This window comes from Montipora foliosa, chromosome 2, assembly GCF_036669935.1.
Source record: "Montipora foliosa isolate CH-2021 chromosome 2, ASM3666993v2, whole genome shotgun sequence".
NCBI classification, from domain to species: Eukaryota; Metazoa; Cnidaria; class Anthozoa; order Scleractinia; family Acroporidae; genus Montipora; species Montipora foliosa.
Window position 1 is genome coordinate 33,400,872 of NC_090870.1, and position 13,320 is coordinate 33,414,191.

The 13,320-nt window shown below is 40.2% G+C and overlaps 2 protein-coding genes across 2 annotated transcripts in view; both read left to right on the forward strand.

The window, feature by feature from the left end:
• The window catches only part of LOC137991563 (uncharacterized), a 6,057-nt gene extending 4,346 nt beyond the window's left edge, over positions 1–1,711 (forward strand). The window contains exon 1 of the mRNA XM_068836636.1: positions 1–1,711. This exon is cut by the window's left edge and continues 4,346 nt beyond it. Coding sequence (XP_068692737.1) covers positions 1–1,711 — 1,711 coding nt within the window.
• Positions 1,712–8,947: 7,236 nt separating this feature from the next.
• Positions 8,948–13,004, forward strand: LOC137990717 (neuropeptide FF receptor 1-like). The gene has a single exon (XM_068835831.1). The coding sequence runs from the start codon at positions 10,161–10,163 to the stop codon at positions 11,343–11,345; it is 1,185 nt and encodes a 394-aa protein (XP_068691932.1). The 5' UTR covers positions 8,948–10,160; the 3' UTR covers positions 11,346–13,004.
• Positions 13,005–13,320: the final 316 nt, after the last annotated feature.

Here is a 13,320-nt window from a genome sequence, read left to right on the forward strand (position 1 = left end):
CAAGAATCGTTGGATAAATGGTCCAGATTTTCTGTGGAAGCCAGAATCAAGATGGCCCGTTCAGCCCACCGCCCAAATGCAGGACAACGACCCTGAAATCAAGAGGGAGAGTCAAGCCCTTTTCTCTCTTACCAACGCTGGTACTAATTGTGTCAACCAACTCCTTGAGTACTTTTCATCATGGTATCGTCTTAAGAAATTCGTTGCTTGGATTTTGCGCTATCGGGAGAAGCTGAAGCAGTCATCCAAAAGACGTAGAGAAGGACTGGCACTAGTGCAAGACTTCCCTGAAGACAGGACGTACGACCCTTTTAGTGTAGACGAGATCGACAGAGCTGAAAAGGAAATTCTCAAATTCGTCCAACGACAAAGTTTCGAAGAAGAGTTGTCACGGCTCGAAGAGCAAGAAGAAGTAAACGGAAGCAGCGACTTGAAAAGTGTTAAGGAGAGGAAACTTCTAATTAAGAAAACGAGTGCGATCTACAAGCTTGATCCAATGAAAGTTGGCGGTCTGCTGTACGTCGGTGGGCGTTTGAGACAAGCATCAATTCCATACCCCGCGAAGCACCAAATTATCCTGCCAAATAAGCACCATGTCGTGGATTTGATTGTGCGCTACTACCACTTGATGTCTGGTCATTCGGGTCTAGAGCATGTGTTATCCATGGTTCGAGGAAAGTTTTGGATTCTCAAAGCAAGGACGGCTGTAAGGAAGGTTGTCATCGACTGTTTCGACTGCAAAAGAATGCAAGCCCCGCTAGGAAAGCAGAAAATGGCAGACCTGCCCACAGACCGGGTGACGCCTGCAAAACCACCCTTTACGTTTGTAGGAATTGACTGTTTCGGTCCGTTTCTCGTGCGAAGAGGGAGAAGCCTTGTCAAAAGATATGGTGTTCTTTTTACTTGTATGTCCATACGAGCAATCCATTTAGAAGTCTCCCAGAGTCTGGACACGGATTCCTTTATTAACGCGATGCGACGTTTTGTTGCCCGAAGAGGCCAACCAGAAGAAGTGAGGTCCGACAATGGAGGAAATTTTGTGCGTGGGGAGAAAGAGCTGCGGGAAGCAATCGAGGGTTGGAATCAACACAAGATCGGGGAATTTCTACTACAGCAAAACGTGAAATGGACATTCAACCCTCCTGGTGGATCCCATCACGGTGGGGTTTGGGAACGGTGTATAAGAACGGTGAGGAAAGTCATGGGCGCCCTCATAAAAGAGCAAATCCTCGACGAAGAAGGCTTGGTAACCTTGATGTGTGAGGTCGAGTCTATCGTTAACGGCAGACCTGTCACTAAAGTGTCAGATGATCCGAAAGATTTAGAGGCCCTTACGCCAAATCATTTGCTTTTACTCCGCTCAGGTCCATCACTACCACCTGGGTTTTTCCAGAAGGATGAAATATACTCTCGCAAGCGGTGGCGACAGATCCAGTACCTGGCGGACATATTCTGGCGAAGGTGGATCAAGGAGTACCTCCCATCCCTTCAAGAAAGACAAAAATGGAATCGACCCAGGAGGAATTTCGTCATTGGCGACATCGTCTTAGTGGCTGATGTGAATTGTCCGCGAAGCTGCTGGCCGCTTGCCCGTATCGTGGATGTTCAACGAAATAACACAGACGGCTTCGTTCGAAGAGTAACGGTGAAAACCAAGACATCAACCCTGCAGCGACCCATTGACAAAATTATATTACTCGAATCCTCTTAGATGTTCCTTTAGCGATTCAAGTCCTAGGAGGTGAATGTCGCGTGGAACTGTTTCAACTGCAAGCCTGTCTAGGTCAAGCACTTGTTTACGGAACTCAGAGGGAATCCCTCTTTTGAACACAACAAGTCTGAACAAAGCTAGTAGCGAACAACGCCCTCTATACAGCTTTCTTTTATCGTAATTAAATAAGCACGCTGCGAACGTGATCTCATTATTTTGTTATAAATGCTTTGTGCTGTCGCATTTAGGGGCCGGTGTAACATTCTTGCGTTGCTTTCTATTGTTTTTATTCCTAGTGCGATCATGATGTCCCTACGGGTCAAGTAATTTACATTTTCGCCTTTCGCGCGTATTTATACGCAATTGTTAGCTACGGTTTGATTATTTTTTAGAAATAGCTACAAACCCGTTAGAGCGAATTGCTATTGCGTTGTGTATCCAGGATCTGTTCGTTTCCTAGCTGTTCATTCTGGTGGAATTTCTGTAAGTCGCGAATGCTATGGTTTTTCTGGATTTTGTCGAGTTTCCTTCACTTATCACTGTTGTATTTATTTTCTATTTGCTTATCATTTCTCCTAGTCAAACTCGTCTTCGTGAAAACAAATAAAGTCTACGATGTTTGAAGTACAGAGCCAGTCTGATTTCGACTCGATCAATGTCACGGCGAAACAGCGATAATAGCAAGCATCAAGGGGATTAACGGCATCATTAAATAATTGCTTCTGAGGATAAGTATCATCAATGTAACCAGACACAATATGTCCTCGCAACCTTAAGTGATCATAGCATGGCTTCGTCAACTTGGTGAATAGGCGTGGGGCCGACAAAAGGCCATTTAGAAAAGAGGCATAGTGGTAGAGCATACCGTTCATGCAAAAGCGAAGATATTTTCGATGTTCGAGGGCAACAGGTGAAGTATAATAAGCATCTTTGAGGTCAATGTTTATAGCTGGGCGGTTATGGCTGGAACGTCTTTTAAAATGACCTGTTGCCTTAGCCGCAATGTCGATAACCTGACACCCGAAAACCTCTGCCCGACTGCGAGGGTCTAGACCAGGACTTACGTTTTATCCAACACCTTATGGGTAACTTTGTTATCGTCTACCACACAAATGAGCATAATTCTTTGAGATTTGAGGTTTTAATGCCTCTTGCTGTCTTTGAACCAATTTCCAGTTGGCTGCCCCAAAGCAGCAATATGGCAGTGAGATATGTTAGGGATCGTTAATCTCCTGCCTATTCAGAATTTTTTGGATCTTAAGACTGACCTTGCTCGGTTGTTGACTCGTCAGCTTTCCCCTTTTTTTGGAGGCTCCATTTGATCAGTAGCTCGCGGAGTGGTCAGCTTTCCTCCTTTGTGTAGAAGCCCTTGGGAGAGCGGCATACTTCATTCGCCTTGGCCTGTGCAGATAGTTCTTAACCGTCTTCAAGCCATTCCCAAAAAAAGTGACAGAACATTCTCACTCATTGTGTTTTAAAAACTCTCTCCCAGCCTCTGAAAACTGTCCGTCATGCTTTGTATTAGCTGAAACAGAATCAGCAAATGACTTGATAACGTCAAGCGAGTGATCCTCCTCCAACGGATTGTTTTGATTGGCTCTTTCCGCTTAACGTCTGATTTAGTCGGTTTAGACCTCGAAGATTTCTGTTTCGCTTTGTCAGACTCCAGATTTAGAGAGAGGTCTTCGAGCTAACCGGTATAGCTTTACTCTCCGAGCACGTGTGTACACGTTCTTTCGTTGTCCGTTGGACAATTCAGCTCTCTAGTGTTGCGTTGACTTCACTAACACAGAAAAAGGAAGAAACCGACAATATGGGAGCTACAAGAAAACAAATACAATTTCAAAACAACATAGAATGGCGAAGAAATGGAGACGTGCGAAAGGTGACCTGCGACCATGAATAGAATGCCGTGATCGGTACATGCGCAGCACACATCTCATGGGATATCTGGTCAAAATGACAGTGAGGTAAAATGATTGTCAGTCCTATACGATCTGAGCTGTATTGTTTTCAAGTTTCTTCTGAACTCAGTCGGAATGCATTGATTTATCGTTTGTCAAAAGGCATTTGTACTTCATTGCGGTTGTACTTCCTGAAATCTGGGGAGAAAATCAACCATGTAGCGTCGTGGCGACTTGTAACCTGGCAATCATGATACCAAATTTCATCTTGACGTCTTTCTTCCTTTAGCATGTCCGTGTCACTTGTAACCGTCCATTTCTTTACGGAGTAAAGTGCTTTTATTAATCATAGTAATGGCAGTGACAATGTCTAGTTTCCAAAAAGCAAATAAAATGATTTTCTCCTTAAGGATGCATGGATGGCGCAGTGGTGAGAGCACTCGCCTCCCAGACTCGGTGTCATATGTGGATTAAAGTTTGTTGGTTCTCTACTCTGTACGGAGAGGTTTTTCTCCGGGTACTACGATTTCCCCCTCCTCAAAAGTGAATCCATTGGCTCCACTTTGGAATCACGTGTAAGATCAGGTGGAAATATATTGAAGTACTGAGCCAACAAAACGCTCTCGAAGTGTTCATGAAATCTGGGGAAGGATGTAAGATTTAATTTAATATTGAACGGAGATTGAAGCTCCGGCTTAACTGTAGTCGAACCAGTGTGTTCACTTGGCTGCCAAATAGTAAATGATATTGAATTCTTGGATTATTTGCCTTGTTTTTGTGTGTGTTGAACCGTGAATATTTGCATAGTGCGCTTCAAACCCGTTCTAGTCATCGAAACAACGACTGAGTTTACAACTCGAACAAACGAGTTTGCCAATCAAAGCAACCTTTTCATCGGTCGAAACGACGAGTTCAGTGCCTTTTTAAGCTATCAAACGAAGAGTTCAATAGGTCAGCAAGCACTTTGTCTAAACACGACTTTCACACAGTGCGATACTCATCAGTTAAATTAATAAATCGAGTACTTGCCTGAACTCAGTCAGTACTTTCAGTCGAAAAGCGTTAAACGTTAAGGACGGTGCCCGTTATTGTTATTGTGCATACGTTCTGCGCACCTCGAGATACTCTGGTTTCCTATGGGTGGTGCTTACTAATACAGGATATTTTTGCGTGGTTTGAAACTCTGCGGAGAAAGCAGAACTTGGCAATTGCTCTTGGTATCCAAAACGAAAACTGGAGATAACCATGCATTTTTCAGAGATAATTACGCTTTAATTTAAAAAAAAAAAAAAAAAAAACGCCATGCATTGCTTTGTTACAGATATTGCTGAATAATTATCAACGAAAAATGCGTGGCAATTAATTTTCTTTTTGGATTCAATAACACTTACTAAGATCTGCTATTCCCGCACCCTCCTTCGCGTACTCTTTTTAAAATCGATCAGCACTATGTTAGTGTTGTGTTTATTGTATGTAATATCCATTCTGACACTACAACCAGGATGTAAATAACGCTGATGATAAGGTTTCGAGACTGGTGGATGCTCGTACGCTTTTCATTGTTGCGCTGTTTATGTTTGTGATACAAAGGAAAATACTTGTTAAGAAGAATAACCCATGCTTCACACTAAAGCTTCAATCCTTACGTCATCACTAACAAAGAAAAACACTTAAAGTGGAGTGAAGATTGGTCTGTTTTCTTTAGCTAACCCTGCAATTCTTCAAACTCCTGAACAAACGGCATTGTTAACAAGAATAACCCATGCTTCACATGAAAGCTTTAATCCTTACGTCATCACTAACAAAGAAACTCGCCTAAAGTGGAGTGGAGATTGGTCTGCTTTCTTTAGCTGGCCCTGCAATTCTTCAAACTCCTGAGCAAACAGCATTGTTGACAAATTCAAATTTATCAGCAAATTGTCAACATTTTTGTCCTGCCAAGATTGCAAGAGGTGTATCATCAATGTGCCAGTTTCATCAGTAAAATGCCAAAACTATCGGGAACTCACCAAAGTGCTGCTGATTGCAAGAGAGATGCATCTGTAAACTTATGTATAACCAAGGAAGATACAGAATTGCAGCTGACAACATTTACGGATGCTTTCGAGACCCTTCTTCAACAAGTGTCTTCAATTACATAGCAGGACAATTCGACAACACAGGTGAAGTGGCAGAAGTGGTGATGAATGCTCATGGTATTCATATCACTTATGATTCTCAGACAAGCTTTGTTATAAGATTGGAACGTCAGTTGCCCCTGATCGGGCCCCTGATACCAAGGTCTATACATGTATATGCTAGTGCAACCTCACACGATTAAAATACTTTATAGTTCTCAAATACCAATTGCAAAATATGCACCATTTCTACAACTGTGTAAAATGCCATTCATTGAAATGCACAAAGTATATGTAGCCCAACCTTAAATTACTGCCATTTTGAATTCTGTTTTGCATTAATACAAACTAATACAAGTTTAAAAAGTTAAACAAGTTAAACTTCACTTTAACTTGAAAGTTAAGTTAAACTACTTCAGTAGTTTAAAAACGTCTTTTCTGTCAAGTTAAGTCCAGTGTCAAATTTAAAAAGCATAATAATTATTTCTGAACTGAGTTGGACAGGGGCCTTGAACTTTTTTCAGTGATTGTCTTCTCTCTAAGAACATAAATCATGTAACAGAAGTCCTCACTACGAATTAAATTTCCGGCCTCTGATAGTAGATTATGGAAATCATTTGAACTCAGTGCACAACTTAACATCATGAAGTTGACAATCTTTTTTTCAAAATGTTGTTCTATTTCATTGTTTGTATTTGCAAGAAACTTTGATGATACTGTTGCTCCCCACGTTCAGTTGTATGTTGAATATGTTTCCACTTCCTCCAACTGTTAGGTTTATTGAGTTTCATGATATAAGTTTGTAATATAAAAATGTTTGGTCCCGAGGGAAATTCGTTAGTTTTGTTTCCCGAGGAGCCAGATGTGAAGGAAAGAAAGCAATATTTATAAAAACGTCATTTTTTTCTTTGACATTTTCTCCACTTGGGCGATGTTTTTAAAAGATCGTCTCTTACAAAGAAACTCCCTTGCAAAATGCCAGGAGAGTAGAACTGCATTTTTCGGCTATCGGTCTTTCAGTTTGTGTATTTGCAGAATCTTTTCTCTTTTATCAGATTTTTGTATTTTTAAGTTAGAAAAACGTTTCTTTCTTTTTTTTTTTTTTGATTTCGGGCTTCCTTTCTGATTGTCGTGCAAAACATCAAGCTACCTGCATCGCGTTACTCTGGATTCCAGAAGTTATTTTCTCGCTATGAAAAGAGCGACAAATGAGCGAGTCGAGAAAATAACCTCTGGAATGCAGGGTAGCATCGCCTTCTCATGAAGATTTTTCACCACATAGTGATACTGATGTTTTTGTATATCCCGCGTAAAATACAATACCCCGCAGCAGTTGTTGCCCGCGTGGGATATACTCAATTTAGTTAAGGCCACGTGACCTCTAAACAGGGAATGAAACACCAAAAGTTGAACATTGCCATTTCCTGCAATCAAGTTACATATCCCCACATGGATCACCGTTCGGGGCCCTGATCAGTCCCTCAATTTACTTCATGTGAGAAATTTCCTTCTGTCTTCTTGTCGAACGGTTGCTAGTCCACTTTTCTAATTTACAACTTTCCCTCGTTGCCACTTTAACGCAAGCTATTTTGTTAAAATAAACAAGTGGTGATTATCGGTACCCATTCAAAGTTGAATTTCATGCTTACATTGCCCAAATCATCCCGCGTTAACGCTTATAGGCGTCTTTTTTTATTTTTTTTTTAGAAATGTTGGGAATCAAGTATTCCTTATGACACGGGGCTACAGTAGGCCAGTCGACAAATGACCGCATAAGGCTCCCGGGTCCTCCCGGGTATTCCGCTACAAGGAACTCCAGGCTCCCTCTGTTTCCGGATACTCCATTTTCTCTCTAAATTTTGCCATTACTTCTAGGTGGTCATTTTACTTTGGTATCTCAGTGTTTGTGACCGGAAGCAATAACAAATAAGGACTCCACCCTGATCATGGGGAGTGACAATGTGTGTTAATGGCGTTATATTTAAATGAAAAAAAAAGACGATTTTACTTAATCCGTGCGTAAGGGATTATGAGTGGGATCCCTGCCGTCGTTGACTAAAATCAGCGGGATCGATGGAGTGATCAGGGATGGCGGCTATTAGTGATGGAGGCTCGTGACGAAGTAACAGGACACCCACACACAAAGCTTTAACACGTGTGTGATCATAATTGAAGGTTATCTGTGACATTTGTATTATTTTAACCTGCACTCAAGAAACAACAAAAAAGGGGGCAGAGACAATTCATTCGCTATGTTAGAAAATAAAACTGGAATTTAACTCTTGCACAAAGCACGAATGGAATTTGCCTACACCATTGCGGGCTTGTTATTCAAACACTTTGACCTTTTTCGTTGTGTCTGTAATTGTTAAAACTTGCCATGCAAAGGGTGAAAAAGCATAATACGTTTCATTCCGAGGACATTTTTTCATGGCAATGTATATCACTCACATAATTATAATGGACAAGTCTAAAGTTACTTTTTGATCTTTTTTGGACCTTTCTGAGATCCACATTGCAAAGTTTCATTTGTTACATTTTCATTCATCGCAAAGCAGTGATTTCACGTTTTCTGGGAATTAAGTTTTGTTTTCGATGAAAAACGAACACTGAAATTAACTCGCCCTTTGCGTAAAGGTGTCGGCTATTCTGATAACCGGCAATTTGCACTTTGTTTAGTTCGGCAACTTTGTTTTCTTTGGCTCTTTGTGATTGTCGGTAAAATACCTTAAAACCGACTCATCGCAGTTTTGCTTCAGAAGTGCAATGCGCTATAGAACACGTTGCTGACGCATTGGCAAAATCAGCGTTGTTGATGTATCTGCGATCATTACTGAGATTTTCTGATCAACGGATTTCAATATAGTTCTTGTGAATTTTATCTGAATGCAAGGTTTTGGGTTGGCTATCAGGTTTTAAACAAAACATTTACAAATCAAACAATCCAAACGCTTTCTTCACATTGAACTTGATACTTCGTTTTTAGTTTATTTTTCTTTTTTTATATGGCCTCACGGGATCAACACAAACTCGAAAGAGTCAAGGGAAGGGAACCTCTGTAAAGGGGAAACATGGGTATTTTTCTACCTATGTATTGAGAACAATGTTATGTCAGATGCTTTTGGTTATATATAATGAAGTATTTAATGTCTCATCTTACTTAAAGGTGTAGCCCTGTCAACGAAAGGATTAGCCCGTTGTTATAAGTTAATTGCATTTAAGAAACTATCCGGGTCAATGCAGCAGCTTGGGAAGGCTATCTGACCGGAATTAAATGTGAAGAACTGTTTAACATAAGTTTAGTATCATTTACATTTCATTACGAAATCAAGTATTTTATAAGAACCTTTGAGATAATAAGAATTGAAGGTTATGGGAAGAAAAAGTACAGGCCAGGTCAGACCAGATAAATGATCGCAAAAGTAACGGATGACGCCAGTGAGCGTAACTCTGAATGGCACATTTTGATTTGAGAAAGATGTGAAGGATATTTTTTGGATTTTTTAAAAAAATAGAACTTTCAAAAAACGAGTTAACTTTGATTTTCATTTACTGTTTTATTTGAAGGAGTGACAGATTAGACACCGGATGGAAGGGAATCTTAGCCTGAGTAAATTCGTACGTAAATATTCTTATCGCTTTCAACTTAAAGAACGCCGTGTTGAATTTCGGTGGCACTTATGAACTAGAGGGAAAAACCATTTCTGTCTTATACCGATTTGTATATATTTAAATTTCTAAATCCTATAATTTTCTTGCTACTTAGGTGATAGATCTGTGTTTTACTAAAGCCCTATTTGTATAATAGAATAATATCGTTTATAAATCAAATGGTCCATGTACTTGATCCTTTCTCGATGATAGAATTTGCTATTCTGCCGTCATATTGACTGAACTGTTTGCCTGAAAGAACACTCTGTTTGTTGACTGTCACGTTTTTGTGTCAGATTATCAAGCGCACATCATTAACAACTCATTTCTCTTTATTGCTTCTTTTTGAACAAGATGCCTTTGTAAGTGTGCTGCAGATATCTTCGTTAATTATCCTTTGGGCCAGTCATCGCGGCTAAACTCCTTTTGAAAGTAAATCCCGGACGTCTCACCGTACTTCTGTCAATCGCGACACTCTCTGTGCCCCGCACTTCAATTGACTTGATGCGCCTGATAAGAGCGAATCCATCAAATTGTTCTCATGTCATTTGAGTCAGATTTCATCGTTGAGAGCAAGTTAACAAGTATCGCGAAAAACAGACGCAAAAGCAGCCATCTCAAGCCTATTTCATCCCTTCAGATCCGGCATTTCTCATTCGCCAATTGGTTCAGATGAGCGCGAGAGATTAGTGAGACTTTTAAGATTGATTTGACAGCAACCCAACGGCAGAAACTAAACACCTGAAACACCATTGATGCATCCAGTTTGTTCACATCATGACCTCCGCTAAACCCAGTTCTCTTTTCTCCATGAACACAACGTCGACAAATTCTGTGCCGTCATCTCTGTCGATGAGCCATGAAGCAAGACCGACCCCATTGTCGTTGCCTACCAGCCTCGAGGCACAGGAACCCTTTCCTTCGGTGGTCATTCGCATTACCCTGTCCGTTTTTATTCTGGTCCTTAACATTGCTGGGAACACTCTTGTTTGCTTGACTGTGAGGAAAAGTCGAAAACTACGTAGTTTCAGGAATTACTACTATGGATTGTTCTTGGTGAGCTTGGCAATAGCCGATATAGCGGTTGGTTTGTTCTGTATGCCCTTCATCTTAGTGTATTACGAGACTGGAAAGTATCCGTTCGGATTTTTTGGCACCACGGCTGTTTGTAAGCTCATTCCAGCGCTCGCCTTGTTATGCCAGGGTGCGTCAATTTTTGGTCTTACCTCCCTGACACTCCAACGTTTTATTGGGATTGTTTATCCCATGAAAGCTAGATTAACCCTACGGAAGGTCAAGTTTCTTCTTTCCCTGATTTGGCTGTGCGCTTTCTTGTCCGCTCTCCCGCAAATTGTGGTGATGGATGTCAACCGAGACGCCTTAGCGGAGGACAATAAATTCAGCTGCGATGAGTTCTGGGGCGAACCGCCTCTCGGCACAATTTTAAAAGAAGGCTACACCTTGTACCTGTTCATATCCGAATATTTTCTTCCTCTGGTCATCATTGGAATAGCTTACGGTAAAATGGCCATGGTTCTGTATCGCAGAGATGAGGGCCTCGAGGGAAGAAAGTCAACTAATGCTAAAACCAAAGCAAACCACAAGAAGTTTATTCGGTTGTTGATTGTTTTGATTGCAAGCTTCGCTCTTTGCTATCTTCCTAATCACGTTCTGTTTTTCTGGCTCGATTATGGAACAGGGCAGGAATATCCCTACTTCAGTATACTCATGAAATACTCTCATTTCTTGATCTGGCTCAACAGCTGTTTAAACCCCTACTTGTACGGCGCCCTGGATGACTGCTTCATGAAAAGCTACAAAAGGATGTTACGAAGGTGCGCAAGAATTGAAGGAAAAGCTCGCAAAACACAAGCACGATTAACTCGAACACTGACAAAAATATATTCAATTAGAACACCATCAGCAGATCCCGAGTCCACGGATATTGAGGCTGATAGTTGAAAAGATCATCTAAAAAGACTGTTTTCGGAAAAAAAAAAAAAAACAACTTGCATTTCGGGTTGGCACATGGATAATAACAAATGGTCGACATAACAGAAGTAAGGTTTACTTTAAACTTTGAAAACAAACAGAGACCAGGGCTCTTTGATAAAGGACGCTAAGATATGAGTGGAAAGCATTTCAGAGCTATGACTCTCGCTTCAAGTTGTCAAAGACTTCAAAAGGTCCTCAGTATTATTAATAAGATCTATTATAGGGCAACATCCCTAATGACACGATTTGCATGTTTTGGGACTCGTTTGGGGAATAACAGTGTAGTTTCTGATTGTAATTTAAGCTTTTCCCAGCCATTTTACAGCAATAATTAGGAGTTAAATGCCGTTGTTATTAGCTTAATTGAGTTTTACGGCGACAAAAAGTGTCGCTCAGTTGTTTTTTTCTTTGTCCGGAGTTGTCGTTGGTGAAGGGATTTTGATGTGTTTTAATTTACCTCATCGGATTGTTTGCGCTTTAGCGCTTTCCTTGTCACTTTTTGTAAATATCTCATTTGCATTCCATTATTTCCAGTATGCTTTCTAAATTTTCTATTTGTTAAAGTCAGGTTGTGATTCTTTGGACATCCGGTATCAATTTTGTCTCACTCTCGTAAGTGATTATTCCATTAGCACTAAGGCACTAACCCGGACAACGGGAAGTTTAAGACACGTACACTTCAAACAAGCATGTAGAACAACATGCGCGAAATATGATCACGTAATAACAAAACATCCTGGACAAATAATATATCGATAAACTAAAACAAGTGTTCGTAGAATGTTCAACAGTGGGCCTGCTTGATCGAAGTGTGGTATTTGAATACGTACCCAAGTAAACTCGGTTCTGATTTCAATGCAGTTACAGCTTTTTTTCAGGAAATATTTCATACCAGAGCAATATTTTAAGCAAGGAGGGTAATGATATATTTGTCCTACTATGTTATCTGGCAATTGCCTACCACTTAAAATAAAATCTTGGCAATTTAGGGATTTTCAAAGGATCATTTTTTCACGATTCAAGATTTGAGACAACACGCACTTGAGAAACCTCCAGCACCCATTTATTTTGAAATTAATAAAAGATTTCATACCAGCTCCCTAAAGCACTTTAGATCTTGAACTGAAATCTATGCAGCTCATTTTAGGAACAAAATCAAGTCTGGCATCGCAAATGACCAGCCACCTTATGGACGAAAGATTTCCTTATGCACACGAAGTTAATATAACCATTATAGTGCCTATTTGTTCATTATTCATATTCTCATATATTCATTTTTACAAAGTTTATTGCTTTTTATTATTGATATTATTAGATCGCTCTTCGGGCATTTGGTAAAGTATTTACTTTTCTTCAAAATGAGCGAAATGAGAATGTTCTTGTGTTCTTCGTTGCACTCATTGGCAATAAAAGATCATTGCATGAAATCGTAAATCGAGCAAAGCTAATTAATTAGTCTCCAATCATCAAATCAAGGGGTAATTACAGAGAGTGATATCTTAGAAATGTGACGTATTTTTGGCGTAATTTCAGTTGGTACATTCTTCCTTTGTATAACAAAGAATTCACAGCAAGAAGAATGTTGTAGCCGAAAGTATACGCTGAGACAAAAAAATAAAACTTAATACGTACTGTGTTGCAAAGTTGTTTTAGACATGGACAGGAGGCTATTGAATCTGCAGTCTTGGAGGACTTGCTTCTGAAAATATTGTTACTGAGATGTTTCAAATCAGTTTTCCGCCAAGAGTAATCATTTCACGTTATTTGGTCCTCTACCTTTCAATCCAGGTTCAGTTTATCAAGTTAACTGTCAAAAGCTTGCATGATGTTATTGCGTTATTTGGGTGTGCCGAATCTAATGCAAATGAGCGAAAACAATAGAATTGTCTCATTTGCATTAGATTCGGACATATAAATTGCGACGTTTAAAACGGGCTTAAGT

Coding starts and splice junctions, on each gene's coding strand:
- LOC137990717 (XM_068835831.1), top strand. CDS start 10,161: ATGACCTCCGCTAAACCCAGTTCTCTTTTCTCCATGAACACAACGTCG.